The sequence below is a fragment of the Macaca thibetana genome, chromosome 12 (genome assembly GCF_024542745.1).
Source record: "Macaca thibetana thibetana isolate TM-01 chromosome 12, ASM2454274v1, whole genome shotgun sequence".
Lineage (NCBI taxonomy): Eukaryota > Metazoa > Chordata > Mammalia > Primates > Cercopithecidae > Macaca > Macaca thibetana.
Window position 1 is genome coordinate 72,502,609 of NC_065589.1, and position 19,653 is coordinate 72,522,261.

The 19,653-nt window shown below is 41.6% G+C and overlaps 1 protein-coding gene across 1 annotated transcript in view; it reads right to left on the reverse strand.

Annotated features, from left to right (window-relative positions):
- Positions 1 to 19,653, reverse strand: part of MYO3B (myosin IIIB) — a 498,102-nt gene that overhangs the window by 254,823 nt on the left and 223,626 nt on the right. The window contains exons 15-22 of the mRNA XM_050751472.1: positions 16,234 to 16,332; positions 15,416 to 15,530; positions 7,390 to 7,516; positions 6,104 to 6,314; positions 4,838 to 4,985; positions 3,429 to 3,582; positions 2,165 to 2,253; positions 18 to 147 (exon numbers count right to left, since the gene is read on the reverse strand). Of these exons, the coding sequence (XP_050607429.1) occupies positions 18 to 147; positions 2,165 to 2,253; positions 3,429 to 3,582; positions 4,838 to 4,985; positions 6,104 to 6,314; positions 7,390 to 7,516; positions 15,416 to 15,530; positions 16,234 to 16,332 (1,073 nt within the window). The remainder of the gene's footprint in view (positions 1 to 17; positions 148 to 2,164; positions 2,254 to 3,428; positions 3,583 to 4,837; positions 4,986 to 6,103; positions 6,315 to 7,389; positions 7,517 to 15,415; positions 15,531 to 16,233; positions 16,333 to 19,653) is intronic.

The following is a 19,653-nucleotide window of genomic DNA, read 5'->3' on the forward strand; positions in this document are numbered from 1 at the left end:
AGAGGGTTCTCAGGTACCTGTTTTGGTCAGAGGGATTGAGAAGAGCTGCTGAAGAAGCTTGTTTTCTGACGTCCTCAGGACCACAACCACATCAGCAGGGAGAGTGTCTCTATTCTTCTCAAGAACCCCAGAAGCATCATATAATACCTGTAACATGAATAGCAAACGGCAAATTAGCCAAGTCAGCTGTCCATCATTGGTGACTCTGGCAAATTGTTTAGCCAGTCATTAATTGACCTCTATATAGAACTAATCTTGACATAGCCACGCTTTTATATGCACAGCACCAGATAAAGGGAAAAATTAGGATTTTTGACAGACCAGTTTATCTTAACTTATTGTCTAGTTTTTTTTTTTTTTTTTTTTTTTTTTTTGAGATGGAGTCTTGCTCTGTCGCCCAGGCTGGAGTGCAGTGGCATGATCTTGGCTTACTTCAACCTCTGCCTCCCAGGTTCAAGCGATTCTCCTGCCTCAGCCTCCTGAGTAGCTGGGACCACAGGTATGTGCCACCACGCCCAGCTAATTTTTTGTATTTTTAGCAGAGATGGGGTTTCACTGTGTTAGCCAGGATGGTCTTGACCTCCTGACCTCATGATCCACCTGCCTCGGCCTCCTAAAGTGCTGGGATTACAGGCGTGAGCCACCGCACTGGCCTGTCTAGTTGCTTTTTGAAGATAAATCACATCAGAATAATTATTAAAATATATTAGATGCCATGTGCAAAGCATCCATCTTATGAGCTAAACACTGTTATTATCTCCATTTTACTGGTAGACAGGCAGAGACTTAGGAAGAGGTTGAGGAATGTGCTCCTGGTCACACATTTCACAGGTGGTAGGTAGGTATCAAAACTCAGGCAGTTTGCCTCTATGCTCACAACTACTTTAAGCACTCTCACTGCCTCCGTAGGTCGTCATGCGATCTCAGTGATCACTCAAGGATGCTGAGTAGTTCTTGGTTTTCAGAAAAGAGGGGATCCAGTTCATATAAATTGTAAGGACCACCCTCAGAGAATTCCTTCTGTACAAATAAGCTTTGAATGGCAAATGGATGCAGCAAAGGACACAGAGACCAGGGGGAAAATAAAAAGTTTTTCCCCTAAAATCAAGAAAGGAAAAGAACGAGTCAAGAAGAGGGGTGGGTAGGACATAGGTATAAAAGGACAGAGAGAGGTGAGAAGAGAAGGACAGGAATGGGAGGCAAAAAAGAGGAATGAGGAGGGGAATCAGGGTAGATGCCAGTACTTCAAACTCTGAGGAGGACATTAATATGCTGAGGTAGGTCAAAAACGGAATTGCAATTTCTAACAAAGATCCAAAATAGACACCATAAAGTACTATTTGGAGAGAAAAACAATCCCCTTCCCTTGTACTAGAATTTCCCAACATCCAGTCAGGAAAATCAGTTACAACAGCATGATATGAATATGAAAGACAATTTCAATACATCTTAAATCAATAAAATAATCAAAAATGCCTTTTATTGAACTCCTACCAATTTTCTGGACCTACAGCTCATCAGACCCCAGAGGAACGAATCAGTCATAATTCAAATGGCTCCTTTGGGAGTAACATAAGCAAGGAGCTTGTGGTTATAAGATAGGGAATTTCCTGAATCAGTCACTAATCTGCTTCAGGAACTTGAAATTCAGACTGAGGCATAATGTATGAAAAGTGGAAATTTCAGTTAAGTTGTAAAAGCTTAACATCTGGATAATAACGTGGATTTTTTTCTTTTCATCTGGGCATTTTGGGGCCCTTAGACATATGATTAAAGTACTAAAAATTGAGTCCCACTGTGATATTAACCTTCCTCCATTACCTACATGTCTCCAAATGACTTTAGAATGTGAACATTTACCACTAAACACCGCAAAAAGCTGTAATATGTTTTCTCTCTGGAGAGCTGTCAGTTCTAGGCCAAACCTCAGGTGAGAAGCAGATGGCAACTCTGTGGGCCACCCCAGTAAGAAATTGCTTCTATGCCAGGGGCAACTTTCTGTGAGTGGCACCACTGAGAAACTTTAAGAATTATGATTAGGTATTCAGGAAGAATTAAAAGGGGAAAGAAATCTGTAAGCAATTTCATGAGCAGCACAGACAGGGTAATACAGACACTTACCCTTTGTCAAATTCAGGTCTAATAACTATCACACTGCTCTCACCTTTCCAGCATAATGCTGAATGCCAAAGCACAGCTCCACTCCTTTGGGCCTCCAGAAGTATTTGCACCGTAGATTATCTTCAAATTTATCTGTGTGGATTTTTATGTTGGAGAGTTACAATGTGAATTATTCTCTCTTTCAAACAAAAACTTGTTCCTTGAGCCATGAGTGACTCAGAACAAGGGCTTTCAGAATAAGGCCTTGATATTAACAAGGGTGGAGAAAGATCACCGATACGATGGGCATTTGTCACATCCTTGCTTAGCTGTGTAGCGTTGTCTTTAGTGTCAGCCTGTGCTCTAAGGTCGTATGTTCTCCTGCTGTTTCTAAGAACTCCTAGCATGGACATTGATGACACCAGAGGCCCTGCCAGTTAGTTTTAGAACCATAAAGGTATCCCATGGAAGGCAGATGACCCTGGTTTAAACTCATCTGGGCAACTTGTGACAATGTTATATATAAAAGAAAGCCACTGAGGGTTACAATTTCAACTCATAAAGGTGAATCTCTGCCACAAATCAATTTTCCCTCTGGGGAAAAGGCTTGAAACTTTTTATTCCTCCTTTAACACACAATCTTTGCTATTGTGGTTGAAAGTCTACTAGGTGTGAGAAACTGTTAAGCGCTAAAAGCACGTAAAGACTAAGGCTTCATTGCCCCAAGCACCTCACAATCTAAGTGAGGAACAAAGGTTGTGAAAAACACTGAAGATTCAAGAGGAATAGGGTACAGAATAGAGGGCCTTTGACGTCAGAAGGAGATGCCCTGTATTCATCCCGAAGATAACAGCAACCTAATGAGAAGGTGGCTTTAGAAAGACTAAACTAGCTGCGATATCCAGGGTAGATGGGGAAGGTAGGAGCCTGGAAGCCAAGGAGACTGGAAAGGGCTTCTACACGAAATCAAATTAGACGTGGATGGGAGTCCAGGGGAAGACATGAGAGGGGGGCACACAAAGGATGGGAAGCAAACATTGGCTATAGGAAAGAAGAGAGAGGAAGGCATAAAAATGAAATCAACATGGGGTAATGCTAATCATGTTGGCAGGAATAGGAAAGTGGGAAGGGTTAGGAATAATGATGGGTTTGCTTTAAGATTCAAATTCTACGACTACATTTCAATTCAATTAAAAAGAAGGCCTATATTCTTACAACCCACCACATAGACAAAATATGTAAGGTAAATTCATTAAAGTACACTCAATTGATGACACGAACCAAGTTTTGTTCTAAATGTATATGCCTTTTTCTCAGAAGGTACCCACCAACCAGGGTCTGGTCAGTTGCTTGGGGAAACCGACTTTCCTCATCCAAAAGTGCAAGTAGTCCCAGGGGTTTCTGGAGGAACATGTCCAAGAGCGGGCGGTTGTCCTCATATTCCACAGGTATAGCATCAATGCCTTCATTCTGATATTCCATCTGGAGGGAAATGGATTGTGATTCTCTCCAGCCCAAAACCAGCCTTGGTACCACCAGGATACTTTGACGTGGACTTTCTGGGTCTAGCAACACTGAATGCATGTGGAAAGCAGGATATGTTTTATGTGTATAGTAAAGGAATCTTCTGCATATAACACCATTAAAGCTGTGCATTTAAATCTGACTTACAAGTGGCCTCTGGCAGGCAGCTAAACCCAGTAAAATCTCTCTGTCAAACGTGGACTTGGTAACTTATCATTTAGAAACTAATGTACAAGGAAGTAAAGCTGAAAAATTTTTTTTTTAGTGAGAAATGTGGTTTAAACCAAGAAAACAGAATTCTCTTCTGCAAGGAATTCTATAAAGGAATCATCTAGGGTTGGAAAACTAGAAAAACTCCAGATTGCCAGGGAAATAAGTGGAAGGAACCTGGACCGAAACAAGAGTGGATGGGAGAGGAGTGCTATACAGATTTATCCAGCTTCAGAGATAAAAGCAATGCTGGTATTTTCACGAAATGTCTTTGTGTGTCTCTAATCACAGTTTAGTTTGTGTGTCCTCATGCCTGCATTAAAACAATTATCCCTGCATCCAAGAGGCTTAGCCAGAATGTTTCATTATTGCAACTACTTCACACAGAAGAGAGTCTTAGGGTTTAAGTAAAGGTTGGGGCTGAGCAGACTGCTATGTAGGCTGCTGCCCCAGGAAAAGAGCTCCATCCCTTGGGTCCACTAGTTTCTCACTCTGTCTTCACAATTTATTATTAAACTCACAGAGGGACAATTTCCATTTCTAGAAAAACAAGAACACATCCTACTCTTCTCTGGAGATACCTCTCCAGTTACCGAGGGATCTGGTACATAGCAGATAGGGGATAGCGAGGGCTAGTATAGCAGTTAAGAACCTATGTCCCGAATTCCAGGTCATCTGTATCATTTTGAACACAACTATAAATATTTTTAGTTAAATAAAGTAGAAGAGATACAGCATTTTGAGCAATATGCACAAAAGAGTTTTGACGCAAGATTTAAATGAGTGACTTATCACCAGCTCCACTCAAGTGAGGAAATGTACCTTTCCACAGAAATCAAGACCTTTTTCAGATAAATTTAGACTATTTAGCCAGGACTGCCTTACCCTGTTTTCTCTCTAGGGTCTTTTGCCAGTTAGTCTACAGGGTTTCTGCTACAAATTGTGGGCAGCTTGGAGACACCTTTTCCCCATCAAGTTTAGTTACCTCAGAGTTCACTATTACCTGCTCAAGAGCAAAAACGTGCTGATTGAAATAGTACTGGATTTGCTCATTGGCGATGTTTATGCAGAGCTGCTCAAATGAATTTCTCTGAAAATTCTCGAATCCAAAGATATCCAAGATCCCCACATTCATCCCATCTTCTGCACTACTGCGTGAGAGAGAAGAACAAAACTATTTAGAGGAGGAAACACCCACCACAAGATGATGAGAATATATGTGCCCAAGTGTTTATCAACTCAAGTACCCAATTCAGCCACTCATGGAAAGCAGCATCCTGCCACCCCTAAGAAAAGAAGCAGTTTGTGTCTTAAACTATTTGTTCTTTCGGACTTTCAACAGCATTTCCAACTTCTTTTTTTTAAGCAGTAGAATCCTTTAGAATCTTACTCAGGAACTCCATATATAAAATAGATGTTTAAAAGTCCTTTTGTTTGAAGGGGTTGAAGCTGTTGCTTATTTATTCTCCCACCTATCTACCCACAAAGGTAACTGGAAGAGTACTCTTCAGAATTGGATGTGGTGAACTCCTCCACAATATGGGAAACCACTATGTTTAAGGAAAGAGCAAGGAAAAGTAGTCGAAGTAGTAGGAATAATAATGTAAGATAGTGTGCTTTAAAATTTTTCATAAAATGTCTCTTTGATTCTAAAAACAACACTATGAAGAGGATATTATATTCCTCATTTTACAGGTGAGAAAACTGACTTAGAACATGAAGCTGATTAAAACCATTATTGGAACGCCAAGCATATGGGAGTTATTCACATCCTACTGCTCAAGGTCATCGCCAAGGTCTGATTGAAAAAATTCAAAAAATTGCCACCTCAGGCATAAATGGGTTAAGTTGTAGAGTTTGGGTGCGAACCCAGTTTGTCCAGCTCCCAGCCAAGACTGTTCTCTCAAATACTACACTTTAGTGGCTCCTTCAGTCATTTGCCTCTCGGGTTCAAACGCTTCAACTCTCCTGGATCTCATTGTGTCTTCTAAAAGAGAAGGCCTAAATTAGCCGGGCGTGGTGGCACGCGCCTGTAATCCCAGCTACTCAGAGGCGGAGGCAGTTGAATTGCTTGAACCCCGGAGGTGGAGGTTGCAGCGAGCGGAGATCTTGCCACTGCACTCCGGCCTGGGCGACAGAGTGATACTCTGACTCCACAAAAAAAAGAAAGAAAATCCCAGAGAGGACCAAATGCTTCCTTTTGCAAACGCTAAGGGACGGCGGGGTCAATGGCAGCTCTCCTGAGCCCTCTGCTCTCCGAGGAACTTGCCATATGTTTTTGTCTGGCTGCAGGAGTGTATTAATGCGATTCACAATCCAGCTGAAGAGCCTCCCATACAGGGCTTTGGACATGGCGTCTCGAACGTCCGCAGCCCTGTCTACGGTATTGGCACGGATGATGGTCTCGCCCCGGGTGACCACACAGTGGGAGGTGAGGGCCTCCTGGAGCTCTTCGGGGCTGATGCACAGAACAGAGGCAGCTGAAACAAAGAGTAAGGATAACACAGAATGTAGCCAGACCTTCGTTCATTCAGTCTGTCAGCATTTATTAACATCCACTATGTGCCAGACTCCATTTTGGTACTTTTCACTCAAAGATAAACAGGCTAGGTCCCTAACTCCAAGAAGCTTCCAGACTGACACAGTATCTCCCAAACTGTTCTGAAAGCTCTTACTTCATAGATGCTTGACGAAAAAAAAAGGAAGAGGAGGTGGTCTTTTGCCAAATAAATTGGGGAAATAGCTGCAGACTGTATTTTACCCTTAGACAGTCACAAAATATACTCTTATAGTAAAGGCCCTAAAATGTCCTACAGTTTAACACAAAAAAGGTTTTTACTTTATTTAAATCAGTTTGTTTGTTTTTCATAATTGAGGATTCTCACTCTTTGTGCCACCATAATTACCTGTGGAACTTTAAAAATAAACAGGTGCCTGCTTTCTTCTCCTGTATATGCTGATATAGTGGATTCAGAATGGGCCCAACCTCCTGTATTTTTTTCAGTTTGTAGATGATTTTTTCAAAAACAACTAAGGTTAAAAACCAATACCCAAAATTACCTGCCATAGAATTATTTTCTATAGAACTCTTGCAGCTTATGGAAGGAACACTGGTATTCCACAGGACATCCTTGGGGAAATACTAGTTCATGAAAACATCCAGAGCTGTTAGAAGGACCAGCAGGCTGGGCGAATCCCAACACTTTGGGAGGCCGATGGTGGGGGGGGTGGATCATGAGGTCAGGAGTTCAAGAGCAGCCTGGTCAACATGGTGAAACCCCGTCTCTACTAAAAATACAAAAATTAGCCAGGCGTGGTGGCAGGTGCCTGTAATCCCAGCTGCTCTGGAGGCTGAGGCAAAGAAATGCTTGAACCCAGGAGGCAGAGGTTGCAGTGAGCGGAGATCGTGCCACTGCACTCTAGCCTGGGTGACAGAGCAAGACTCCGTCTCAAAAAAAAAAAAAAAAAGACTAGCAAACGCTGCATTATATTTTACAGAGCCTAAAGAAGCATGTACTTTGGCAACAACACAGCCCACAAATATCAAATAATTACCATTTTGCAAAGCTTCAGCATCGGGCACCTCACTTTTATCAGTCTGATGTTGAGAGGAAATAGCTGCAAACTCAATGTTCCCAATATTCAAAATCCCGGCCAAAATTCTGTACACTGAGTGCACCTCCTGAAAAGGACATCAAGAACCATATATGAAGGTCATTGCCAATCAAACTAATGAACCACTAGACCTGTAGTGGAAACTACCGGTTGTTTACCAAAGTCCATTCTCCCTCTTTTCCTGGACACACAGCCAAATTTCCCAAACTCCTTTGCAGTTAGAGGTCATCATATAACCACATTTTAACAATGAAGCAAGCAGAATGATGTGGGTCACTTCTGGGCCCAGGCCTTATGGACATGAGCATACCTCCTCTATACTTTCCTTCTCATTATTGCTGGCTGGAACTCCCAGCAACCCAGCCTTAACCATGCCACTGATGAGGATGCCTTAGACCAACAATTGCATAAAGGGAGTTGTTCTGCAACCTGACCCTCTTATCTGGAAACAGTTATAAGAGATAACTAATCTTCTTTGTTCTTTAAGCCACTTTTAGCCTTTCACCCTAACTAATACCAGCTCCCAAATTCAGGTATGATCTTTTGTTCAGAGCAAGAGCGGAGCTGTTTCCTTAACCTCTTTGGAATATCGCTTTTATGAAGCAGTTGGGAAGACATTCATTCATGGCTCCTAGAATATTTTAAAGTTAAATGATGGACTATATAGTTATGAAGTCAGGAAATATTTTGAGAGTCACTAGAAATTATCTGTGATAATTGTATATGAAATTATATTTTTATATAACAAGAAATATATATAACTAACCTTTTTTTGAGATAGAGTCTTGCTCTGTCACCCAGGCTGGAGTGCAGTGGCGCAATCTCGGCTCACTGCAACTCCTGCCTCCCAGGTTCAAGCGACTCTCCTGCCTCAGCCTCTCGGGTAGCTGGGATTATAGACACGCACCACCACACCCAGCTCTTTTTGGTATTTTTTAGTAGAGATGGAGTTTCGACATGTTGGCCAGGCTGGTCTTGAACTCCTGACCTCAGGTGATCCACCCGCCTCAGCCTCCCAAAGTGCTGGGATTACAGGCGTGAGCCACTGTGCCTGGCCAACAATTGACTTTTGTTTTTTTTTGTTTTGTTTGGTTTTTTGGTTTTTTTGGGATGGAGTTTCGCTCTTGTTGCCCAGACTGGAGTGCAACGGTGCTACCTCGGCTCACCGCAACCTCTGCCTCCCAGGTTCAAGTGATTCTCCTGCCTCAGCCTCCTGAGTAGCTGAGTAGATGTGCCACGATGCCCAATTAATTTTTTAGTTTTAGTAGAGACGGGGTTTCTCCATGTTGGTCAGGCTGGTCTCGAACTCCTGACTTCAGGTGATCCACCTGCCTTGGCCTCCCAACGTACTGGGATTACAGGCATGAGCCACCGCGCCCGGCCAACAATTGACTTTTGAACAATACAGGTTGGAACTGCACAGGTCCTCCTATACATAGATATTTTTCAACCAAACATGGATCAAAACTACAGTATTCACAAGATGTGAAACCCACATATACAGAGGGCTGACTTTTCATACATGTGGGTTCTGCAGGGCTGACTGCAGGACTCGAGTATGCTTGGATTTTGGTATATGAATTGGAGGCTCCTGGAACTAATCCATCACATATACCGAGGGACAATTGTATTTGTTCTTTGCCCCACAAAATGCATCAAAAAGCATCAAAAAGATGCTTTTGACACAAAAGCATCTAAAACCCTTGAAAGTGAGTGATAGGAATGTTAGGAGTCTTTTTGTTATTTACAACAAGCCCCTCTCATCCATACCTGAGTTTATACTAAGCAGGTGACTCTTTTTTTTTTTTTTTTTTTTTTTTTTTTGAGACGGAGTCTCACTCTGTCGCCCAGGCTGGAGTGCAGTGGCCAGATCTCAGCTCACTGCAAACTCCGCCTCCCAGGTTTACGCCATTCTCCTGCCTCAGCCTCCCGAGTAGCTGGGACTACAGGCGCCCTCCACCTCGCCCGGCTAGTTTTTTTGTATTTTTTAGTAGAGACGGGGTTTCACCGTGTTAGCCAGGATGGTCTCAATCTCCTGACCTCGTGATCCGCCTGTCTCAGCCTCCCAAAGTGCTGGGATTACAGGCTTGAGCCACCGCGCCCAGCCAAGCAGGTGACTCTTGGTGGACCTCTAGTTAACTTTAGGATGGAGAGCTGGTTGCCAGAGGAACCAATCATGTGATTAGAGAGTTCGAACTTTTGGGTCCCCCTCAGCCCAGTCTCTGGGAGCACAGAGGGACTAGACATCGAGTTAATTCCCAATGGCCAATGATTAACCAATCATGTGAATGTAATGGAACCTCCTACAACTTCTGCCTCCTGGGTTCAAGCGATTCTCCTGCCTTAGCCTCCCGAGTAGCTAGGATTACAGGCACCTGCCACCATGCCCGGATAAATTTTTGTATTTTTAGTAGAGATGGGGTTTCACCATGTTGGTCAGGCTGGTCTTGAACTCCTGACCTCAGGTGATCTGCCCACCTTGGCCTCCCAAAGTGCTGGGATTACAGCCATAAGCCACCGTGCCCAGCAGAGTTGTATCCTTTATAATAAAACAGTAATGGTAAGTAAAGTGTTTTCCTGAGTTCTATAAACTGTTCTAGCAAATTATCAAACCTGAGGAGGGAGTTGTGAGGACTCTCAATCTATAGTCAGTCAGTCAGAAGTATAGAAGACAGTAGCATAGGTATTTGGAGTCAGGGTAGTCTTGTGGGACTGAGCCCTTAGCTTGTGGGATCTGATGCTAACTCCAGGTAGATAGTGTCAGAATTGAGTGGATTGTAGGACACTCAGCTGGTGCCAGAGAATTTGTTGGTATGGGGGAGAAAACCCCACATATTTGGTGTCAGAAATGTGAGTAAAAACAGTTCTGATTATCTAAGCTCTATTTTTATATTGAAAGTTGAATACATATGTATCATTAATAGTAAAAAAAAAAAAATTAAAGGGTATATTTACTTATTTAAAAACTTACATTTTCTATATGTGAAACAATGAAATAGGAAAATTTTGCATTTTATGCTTAGAGAAAAGTACTTTCACAAAAATATTCAGGCAGGTAACTTGATTTAGTACTCTACATAGCAGCAAAGGAATAGGAACGGTCACTAGACCACTGATAAAGCATTGCCTCACAGATTACAACTTCCTGTAAACATTACTCAGTAAGGCCAAAAAGAGGAACACAGACTATAATAGTGACATCTGCTGGATACCTGATAATGCTACAAAGACAAATGAAGATTTTAAACTAGGCTTCTACAATGGATAAATGTTATTCTTCCAACTTCTAAATCAAAGGCAATATGTCATGTTTTTTACTTTAAGAATCATTGTTTAATCACCCAACTTAAGAGTGGCTAAGGAGAACACCTACTAAATAGGTTTTCTGGGACTTGCTTGGATTTAACATGACAGCACCTCATTACTTAGATCAATACAGTGTGAGGCTTGCTCACTACACTGAGCAACTTCCCACAGAGGCAGATCCCTGGGGTAAAACAGAGACTCTTGCAGTGAGTTCTACATCAGCTGTTTCTATACCCAGTTATCTCAAGAGGTTATCTGAAACTCTCAGTACCCTTAGAAAAAATAAATGTATTTCCTGTAATTAAAACACGCATCACACAAAGACTCTTTCTCTCTTTCTTCATGTATTACAGTACAAGCTCTGAAACCTCCCAAAATAAGACTTCCAGGCATTTCACCACTGAGATAATCACCATAGAAAATGACTGTCAAAGGCTATACCCTTGAAACCAGCATCTTGCCCTGTTGCTTCTCTGGCAATATCCTCTTCAGCATAGTGCCTAGACAACCATTTAAAGTGAAAAACTATCTATGACCCTGAGCAAAAACATGTAGGTTCAAACACTGTGTGAATCACTGAAATGAATGATCGATTGGGTCTCCTTCCTTGATTTAGTGAGAACTACAGAGGGGTAACCAATGCTCACCTTATCAAGGAGTTTATATTTCTGGGCTATTCCACCCACTTGACTCCATCAGTCCTATAACCTTGGGTTAATTAGTTCTCCCTTTCTGATCTAGGAGCCTCTGCATTCAGGTCAAAACATCATGTACACTCATGGCAAAATTCAATCAGTTGTATGTCCACCTGTGGGATTACTCTTCCTGTCCTAAACCTTTTCGATCAAATTTTTCTTATTGTCTCCCCACAGAGAGCCAGGGAAGGTTTTTTCACCTTCTTTACCTTGTCCATTTTCTCTTGCTTCATCTCCAGCTACAGAGCTTTTCCTGGCATCTCTGCCTTTTTTGCAGACTTTTGCTATGCTGCTATCTCTTTATTTCTACCACTTTCCAACTTTCTATATTATAAAGTGGAATAGCTTCATTCAAGAAGACCAAGTCCTCCAACTGGGTTTCTCAATTTATTGTTGATGAGTATAAACTATTTCACTACCAATCAGCAAAAGTGGGGAAGAGAGAGCGTTTCTCCATCAAAGCCCCACTGCAGGATATCTGATATTTTCTTATCTTTTCTCGTAAGACACTTCTTTTACTGATGTAGATATTCTCTTGACAGAGTTGAGGCTAATTGAAAAGTTGAGAGGAAACTTAGTTTTCTCTGTTAGCCTGGTGCTACTCTAAGGAAATCCCCCTTAGCCTGGCTCATAAGCATCTCCGGTAGTTGTTTCTCTGGTATATCCCTAGGAATTTACTTCCCTTCCCAGTCTCTCTTTCCTTTCTTTCTTTTTTGTAAGTTTCTTCAGTTTTTCATCAGTTCTTCCCTAAGCACTGCATCAGGACCAGCTGAAGGGCCTATCTACAGGCTCTGTTCCAACACTTCTCGGTCTCCTTTGCAGAGGCTCTACAACATCTGGCATCTTAAAAGCCAATGGTATCCTATTGTCTGTCATCAAGACATTAGAAATCCTCAAGACTCCCAAGTCATATTTTCACATGTAATCCTTCAGAGCAGTACTCTCTCAATTCATAATCTATTTTGAAGAAAGGGAAGAAATTTTGTGCCGATCTCAAAGGCTTCTCCCTAACCTCTCCAACAGGGATCTATAGTGTACGTCCAGTTTTGACCATCACATAGATCATCTGCCCAAAAAGTTTTCATGTAGCATTAAATAGAAACATCTCTAAAACCCTATTGATTGAATATGTTAATTACTACCAGCAAGACAAGTATATAATTGTATGGTTTGGCTCCAGAAATAAGAGTTGAAAAGCACAATCTTCACAATAAGGTCTTAGGGATAATCCCCCAACCCTCCACAAGAAGTCATCATCATTAGTGGAAGACTCCTCCACCAGGGCAATTTCTTTACAATAAACTCAGGGTCAAGTGTTCTTTCAGATACTTTGGCTGGTGTCCCAGATTTAAAATTCATGCTCCTGACTCCACACGAAGGTTTGCTACTCATAATTTTGCTTTAAGGGTTTGAGAAAAAATTAAGGGATTCCTGCAGGGAACTAGTGACATTATAAGAAAGGAGAAGAACCATAATTTTGATTGAATTGACCAGTTCATTTAAGCTTTATCTAGAAATGTCTGCCAGAAAAACCTAAAAGAAAGTTCTGTTACATCAGCATTTGGCATCTGTTTCCTGACTACATTCAACTGGATCTTTCTGAATTTAGTCACACTACTTTGAATTTATAAACATAAAGTGAACTGAGTTAACTCAGCAAAACAGGTTGTCTGCAGAGATAGAACTACAGAATTCAGAGTCAGAGAGATAAGATACAGCTTCTTCCTTTCATTTCTAAGGTTGCAGCTGATATAAATTGGTTTATTTCCTGTATGAATTAATGTGGGACATGGTGAAAATATACACACATGACACCGTTACATTCTGGTTATTCATTTAACAGTACAGACCAGGCACAAATTAAAAATGTTCACCATCTTTTACATGTTTTTCTTTTCATGTTTATTCATACAGTCATTCATTTATTTCTATTGCACCTTTTTTCCCAGAGAGGCTAGGGATGGCTTACTTCAAGGACATATACTTAACATACTAAATTTCTTCTGTTTTTAATGCTTTAGTGTTGTTGTACTAAAACAGATTTTAACAGTTTTCAATGTTGTTTATCCTGAAACAGATAGCATCTGTTTTATTATTATTATCAGTACATTGCTGTTATTAGAACAGCACCATTATATACTTTCTTTTAACCCACCTAAGCCTGAGGTTGCAATTTTTTGAATTTTTGCAGTCAGACCTTGGTGATGACCTTGAACAGTAGGGTATAAATAACTACCACATGGTTAGCGTTCCAATAATGGAACACTAGGCATAAATGGGTTCAGCTAGGATCAATCTCTTCATGGTATTCTATAACTATATTTGTACTCAAAACAAAACATTAACTCTATTAATGATTATTAACCTTGACTTCTCTATGGTTCCTGTACCCTTTTAAGGACATGTGACCCTGCATACTTTGGCATGACACAGGTGACTTTAAATTGCTCCACTGCCATTCCTACCATGCTTTAACTCTTCTGGGGATGCATCTTTGATTTTTAAAAAGCCTGTTCTATAAGTTAATAACCACAAAGGTCCTTTAACAATGCTGGTACCTGTTTAATTGCTCCCCTCTAAGGAGCCAAGGAAGATATATTTATATTTTTATCTGACCTTTGGGATTTTCCACTGTCTGTCAGTTTAAGGTCTGTGGGAGGCTGACAGAGAAAATTAACAGCTGGCTAGACAGAAAAAAAAAAGGTGCTATTATGACTAAAATCAACCATGCAGGGGAGGGAAGGGCTAGCCATCACATTGCATTACACAGAAGTAATCCTTTATCTGGAGTGGCCATCCCAGGGTAACTGGAGTGTCTTTTAATCTAATCCCTTAAGATTTAACACTCTCACCTACCTCCTAATCATTCACCCCCTTTGTTGGAAAAGCAAAAGAATCTATATATTTTACAAAATTGATGGCATGAAGCCCAGAAACTATGACATAATGTATCACAGAATAATATTTGAGCCCAGGGTTATAAATATTGTCTGTCACCCCTAGCATATATTTAATACAAACAGCCTGTATCTAGGATGTATCAAGGATGATAAGAGTAGTACAGTATTGGCCGGGCATGGTGGCTCATGCCTGTAATCCCAGCACTTTGGGAGGCCGAGGCGGGAGAATCACTTGAGGTCATGAGTTCAAGACCAGCTTGGCCAACATGGTGAAACCCTGTCTCTACTAAAAATACAAAAATTAGCTGGGTGTGGTGGCACACACCTGTAATCCCAGCTACTCAGGAGGCTGAAGCAGGAGAATCACTTGAACCCAGGAGGCAGAGGTTGCAGTGAGCTGAGATCCCGCCACTGTACTCCAGCCTGGGCGACACAGCAACATTGTCTCAAAAGAAAAAAAAAAAAAGGTAGTACAGTACTTAGAGCTATAGTTAATAATGTGCAACTGTGTACCATGGAGAAGGAAGTAACTGCAAGAAAGTTGAAAGGATTTTAATTAATTTGTCTTGTTACCTAAGGAGCTACTTGCATAAGTATATTTCTGTGACTTGGACGTAATCTACATGTTCCTGTACTCCTACCCCCCATTCACTTTAATGGTTGGAACAACCCTAAATCAGAAAACAAAAACAAAAACAAGCCACAGTATTGTTTTGGTGTTTGTTATTACATGTGTAATGAATTGATGACAATGATAACAATTTATCAACACATGGTCCTCACAACAGTGCTCTCCTAGTTTGATGTTCCTCTGGGCTTGTTGTTAAAATGGTTGTATTCTGATTCAGTCATCCCTGGATAGACCTCAGGGTCTGCATTTCTAAGAAGCTCTCAGGTGATAACAATGTTTCTGGTCCTGGGACCGCACTTTGAGTAGCAAGACCTTATAACACGACCAACATGGCATTTGAAAGCAAGTATCCTGTCCCAAGTGAGAAATATCCACATCTTTACTCACATTCATATAAGAATATTGCCACTTGAGTTTCTCTCTTGATCACTTACTTTGTCCATGAACCCTATAATCCTGAAGCAATGCTGAATTGCTTCGAATTGTCTTCTGTAAGACTCCTTGGAAGTTATGTCGTGCATCACCCTTCCAGTTTCATCAGCTATGTACCTAAATGAAGGGGAGCATGACCAAACAGAATGAGCATTGACTTGGAAAGTGGTGCAGGCATTTCCATTTTTTGTCTGTTGTTTGTTTAAAGATGGGATCTCACTCTGTTGCCCAGCCTGAAGTACACTGGTATGATCATAGCTCACTGCAGCCTTGAACTCCTGGGCTCTAGTGATCCTCCTGCCTCAGCCTCCTGAGTAGCTTCGACTACAGGTGTATGCCACCACACCCAGCTAATTTTATTTTATTTTATTTATTTGTTTTAGACAGGGTCTTGCTCTGTCACCCAGGCTGGAGTGCAGTGGCACAAACTTGGCTCACTGCAGCCTCGACCTCCCAGGCTCAAGCAGTCCTCACACCTCAGCCTCCTGAGTAGCTACTAAAAGAAAAAAAAAAAACATAGTGAGACAGGGTCTCGCTATGTTGCCCTGGCTGGTCTCAAACTCTGGGCTTCAAGTGATCCTCCCACTTCAGCTTGCCAAATGATGCAAATGGCTGAGAAAAAATAAACCATGTGAAGTTGAGTTTTTGAACTTTCTAGACAATGAAAATGGTGAGATAGTTCCTGCCACCTCATCCTGGGCACTTTAGTTAAATACACTGTGAATTTCCAGTTAGGAAAACAGCTCCATTTACTTCCAAGTTTGTCAACTGCTAAATGGACATTCATCAAAAATTAACAACCAACCCCCCTGACACTTACCTAGGAGGTTTTTCCTCAGGAAGTCTGAAGTCAGAAAGCTTCTTTTGGTGATGAAGACCAGCATAAATATAGTAAAATATGTGAAAATTTTTCTCTCCCCTGAAAAAAAAAAAAGAGACTTTAGTAATAATGTATTCTGGCTTCCCCATCCCAATTATTTTACACCATCTTCTTTCTGTGCAAAAAATTATCCTACGGCAAATTTGTATTTTCAGGCAATTAAATATTATAAATCCCACTTACAGAACAGTGATAGGATTAGTATAGTAACTGTCATAATGTTGCATTATTAAACACACTTTACTACAAGCAAAAGGTTTCAAAGAATGGGACATTTACAGGAAACAGCTCAGGTTGTGTATGTTGAAATCTTTCTATTGCAGCCCAAATGCCTACTGCCTTCTGTTTGTACCACATGTTGCTTCAGAGACAGTGAGGTCCAGCTTACAGACATCAGCCAAATCCTCTACTTTACTGGAGCCCTAGACAGAAAGCGGCCTGCAAGTCTCACAGCAGTTTAGGGAGCAGGATTGGTCCAGAACTGAAGTCTTCACTCTCCCAAGCTGGTATTCTTAAAAATAGTACTCAAAATGTCATCCATTAGTCTGGTCTCCTGCCATCCACCTCTTTTAGGCTACCCTGGCCAGGGTCCTTTCAGATAGGTGCTACTCTGAGCATAGTCTGTGGACTGCTGTCAGCTCTGAGCATAGTCTGTGGACAGCTGTCAGTTTATAACAAGAGAAGGAACTGGAAAGTACATGCCTAGACATTTTATAGCAAGTGACATTGCCATGACATCCAAGAGCATGATAATTTTTCTGATAATTAATTTTCACTGCATTTTACAAAGGTATTAGTTCAAAATGGGTGGGATATTTAAAACAAACAAACAAACAAACAAAACTGATCCTTTAGCACAGAGAGTTTGAAAAGCACTGCTCCACATCCCCTTCTTTTCTCTGGAGGAGAACAGTCTCTTCTGCAGATACCCTTGGATTTTGGCAAATCTTTTCTTTGGTCAACCTAGCTCCATGGAAAGAAATCTTGTCTTTCTTCTCCCCTTATCCCCCTTTGTGGCATGGCCCTCATTCTGTTCAGCCTCTCCTGGGTATCCTCATCTTCCTTTGATTGTTTATCCTGTCAAAGCTCTTCTGTGACTTCTTAACTAATAAATTTAGTTAAGAGACAGGGTCTCACTCTGTTGTCCAGGCTGGAGTGCAGTGGTGTGATCGTAGCTCACTACAGCCTCAAATTTCTGAGCTCAAGCAATTCTTGCTCCTCCGCCTCCCAAGCAGCCATGACTATAGGCACCACCATCCCCCGCTAATGTTTTTGTGTTTGTAGAGACAGTCTCACTATGTTGCCCAGGCTGCCTTGACCTCCCAAAGTGCTGGGATTACAGACATGAGCCACTGTGCCCAGCCCCTATTTTTATTTTTTTAAAATACATTTTATTGTGTATATTTAAGATGTACAACATGATGTTATAGGATATACATATAAATAGAAAAATGTGACTATTCAATGAATAAACATCTTAATTGCCAGTCATGGTAGGCACTGCGCCAGGTACCAGGGATACAGGACTAAAGGGATTCATGTTCTCTGAGTGTCATTATAAGAAGCCAAGATCGCTACAGGGAAACCAGTCAGGGGGTCCCGGTGAGAAAGCATAATAGCTCAGATAGGGTAATGGTAGTGGTGATGGAAAATAAGAGTAAGCTTAAATATTATATATATTCTGGAGAAACAACCAAAAGAACGTCCTAATAGACTGAATGAGGATGGTGAGGGAAAGAAACCTAGAGACTGCCTCCTAGATTTCTAGCGTGAGCATCTAGTGATGGTGGCACCCTTCACTGAGACAGGAACCGAAAGGCCTGAGATGAATGTCACTTGTTCTTTAATCTCTGTTACATGTGCAGGCTTTGGCTGACCTATCTCAGTCTTACCTTCCTACAGTTTTTCTACAGATCCATCTAGTTCTCAATTCTTCCAAGCTTTTCCTGCTGATATCCATCGCTAGCATCAATTCAGTTTGATTTCCATCCCTTTATCTGTCAAGATTGGCTAGGTTTTGTTATAGTAATAAACACCCCAAGATCTTAGTAGCTTAACTCAACACAGGTTTAGTTCTTGCTCAGAGTACCTGTCCATGGCAGGTCAGTGGTGGGGCTGTGCTCACTGCAGTCACTTATGAGCCGTGGCTGGCAGAGCAGTCCCCGCCTTACACTTTGCCAGACTCTGGAGGATTGCCGTTACATGCCCACTTGCCAGAACCAGTTATGTGACCACACCCAGCCACACAGGAACCTTACAGTGTGCCCAGAAGGGGGTGAACCCCAACAGTTGGATGAACAGGATTGGCACAGGCCCCATCTTCTCTTCCTCTCACTTAATTCTTGTAAGAGCCTTGTGAGGTTGACATTATTATGCCCATGTTGCATATGAGGAAAGTAAGGTATATGAATATTTACATTAACAAGCAACATATCACATTAAGTGACCGAGAACTCTCCTCACACTATCTTGGTAAAAGACCACTTTACATTTGAACACAGAACACTATGCTTTCCATTCTGTCAGAGGTAGCTCCCTAAATTTTAAAACAATCCTAAGCTGGGGAGACAGAAGCAGGGGACCTCATAAAAATTAATCAGAAAGCCACAGGGAAGCGTAAATGACTCTGACTCTATCTTTCATTTGTTTAATGTTCATGCCAATCCCTACTGTGTGAGGAAACTGCAAGTACATGATAGAGGAAGATGCTTGGGTTCTCAGCCCAGAACAATTCCTGTAAATTCTACTTGCACAGTATCTTTCAGACTCCTCAACTTCTCTCCATCTCCACTGCCACCACCTTAGTCTAGGCCAGCGTTCTCTCTCACATGAATTTGGCAACAGCATCCTAATCATATCAACACAATCCTTGCATCTCCTCCAATCCATTCCCCATTGAAGCTAGTGTGATCATTTCAAAATGCAAGTTGGTTTGGTGACTCCCCTGCTTGAAAACGTTAAGTGGCTTCCTATCGCCGTTAGAAAAAAGTTTGAAATCCTCATCCTGGTTTCAAAGCTCTGCATGATTTGGTCTCAGTCTTATCTTTGCCACTTTTCCTCCTTACTCTGGTCCCCACCTCGTTGCCTAACTCCTAGTGATCCTGTGATCTCACATACAGGGAGACCTTCTTTCTCCCTAGACTAGGTTATGTGTCCTTCGCTTCTCTCGTTTCACCTTAATAGCACCTACTTTGCTTTCTGGTGCTTATTACAATTGTTCTACATTTAAGTTTACTTGTTTAATGCCTATGATTCTCCCCTACTCCTTCCTTGTATACCGCATACTCCAAGCCCCGTGAATACAAGAATCTTTTGTATTTAGTTTACTCTTACAAGCCAACACAAAGCACAGCACTGGCA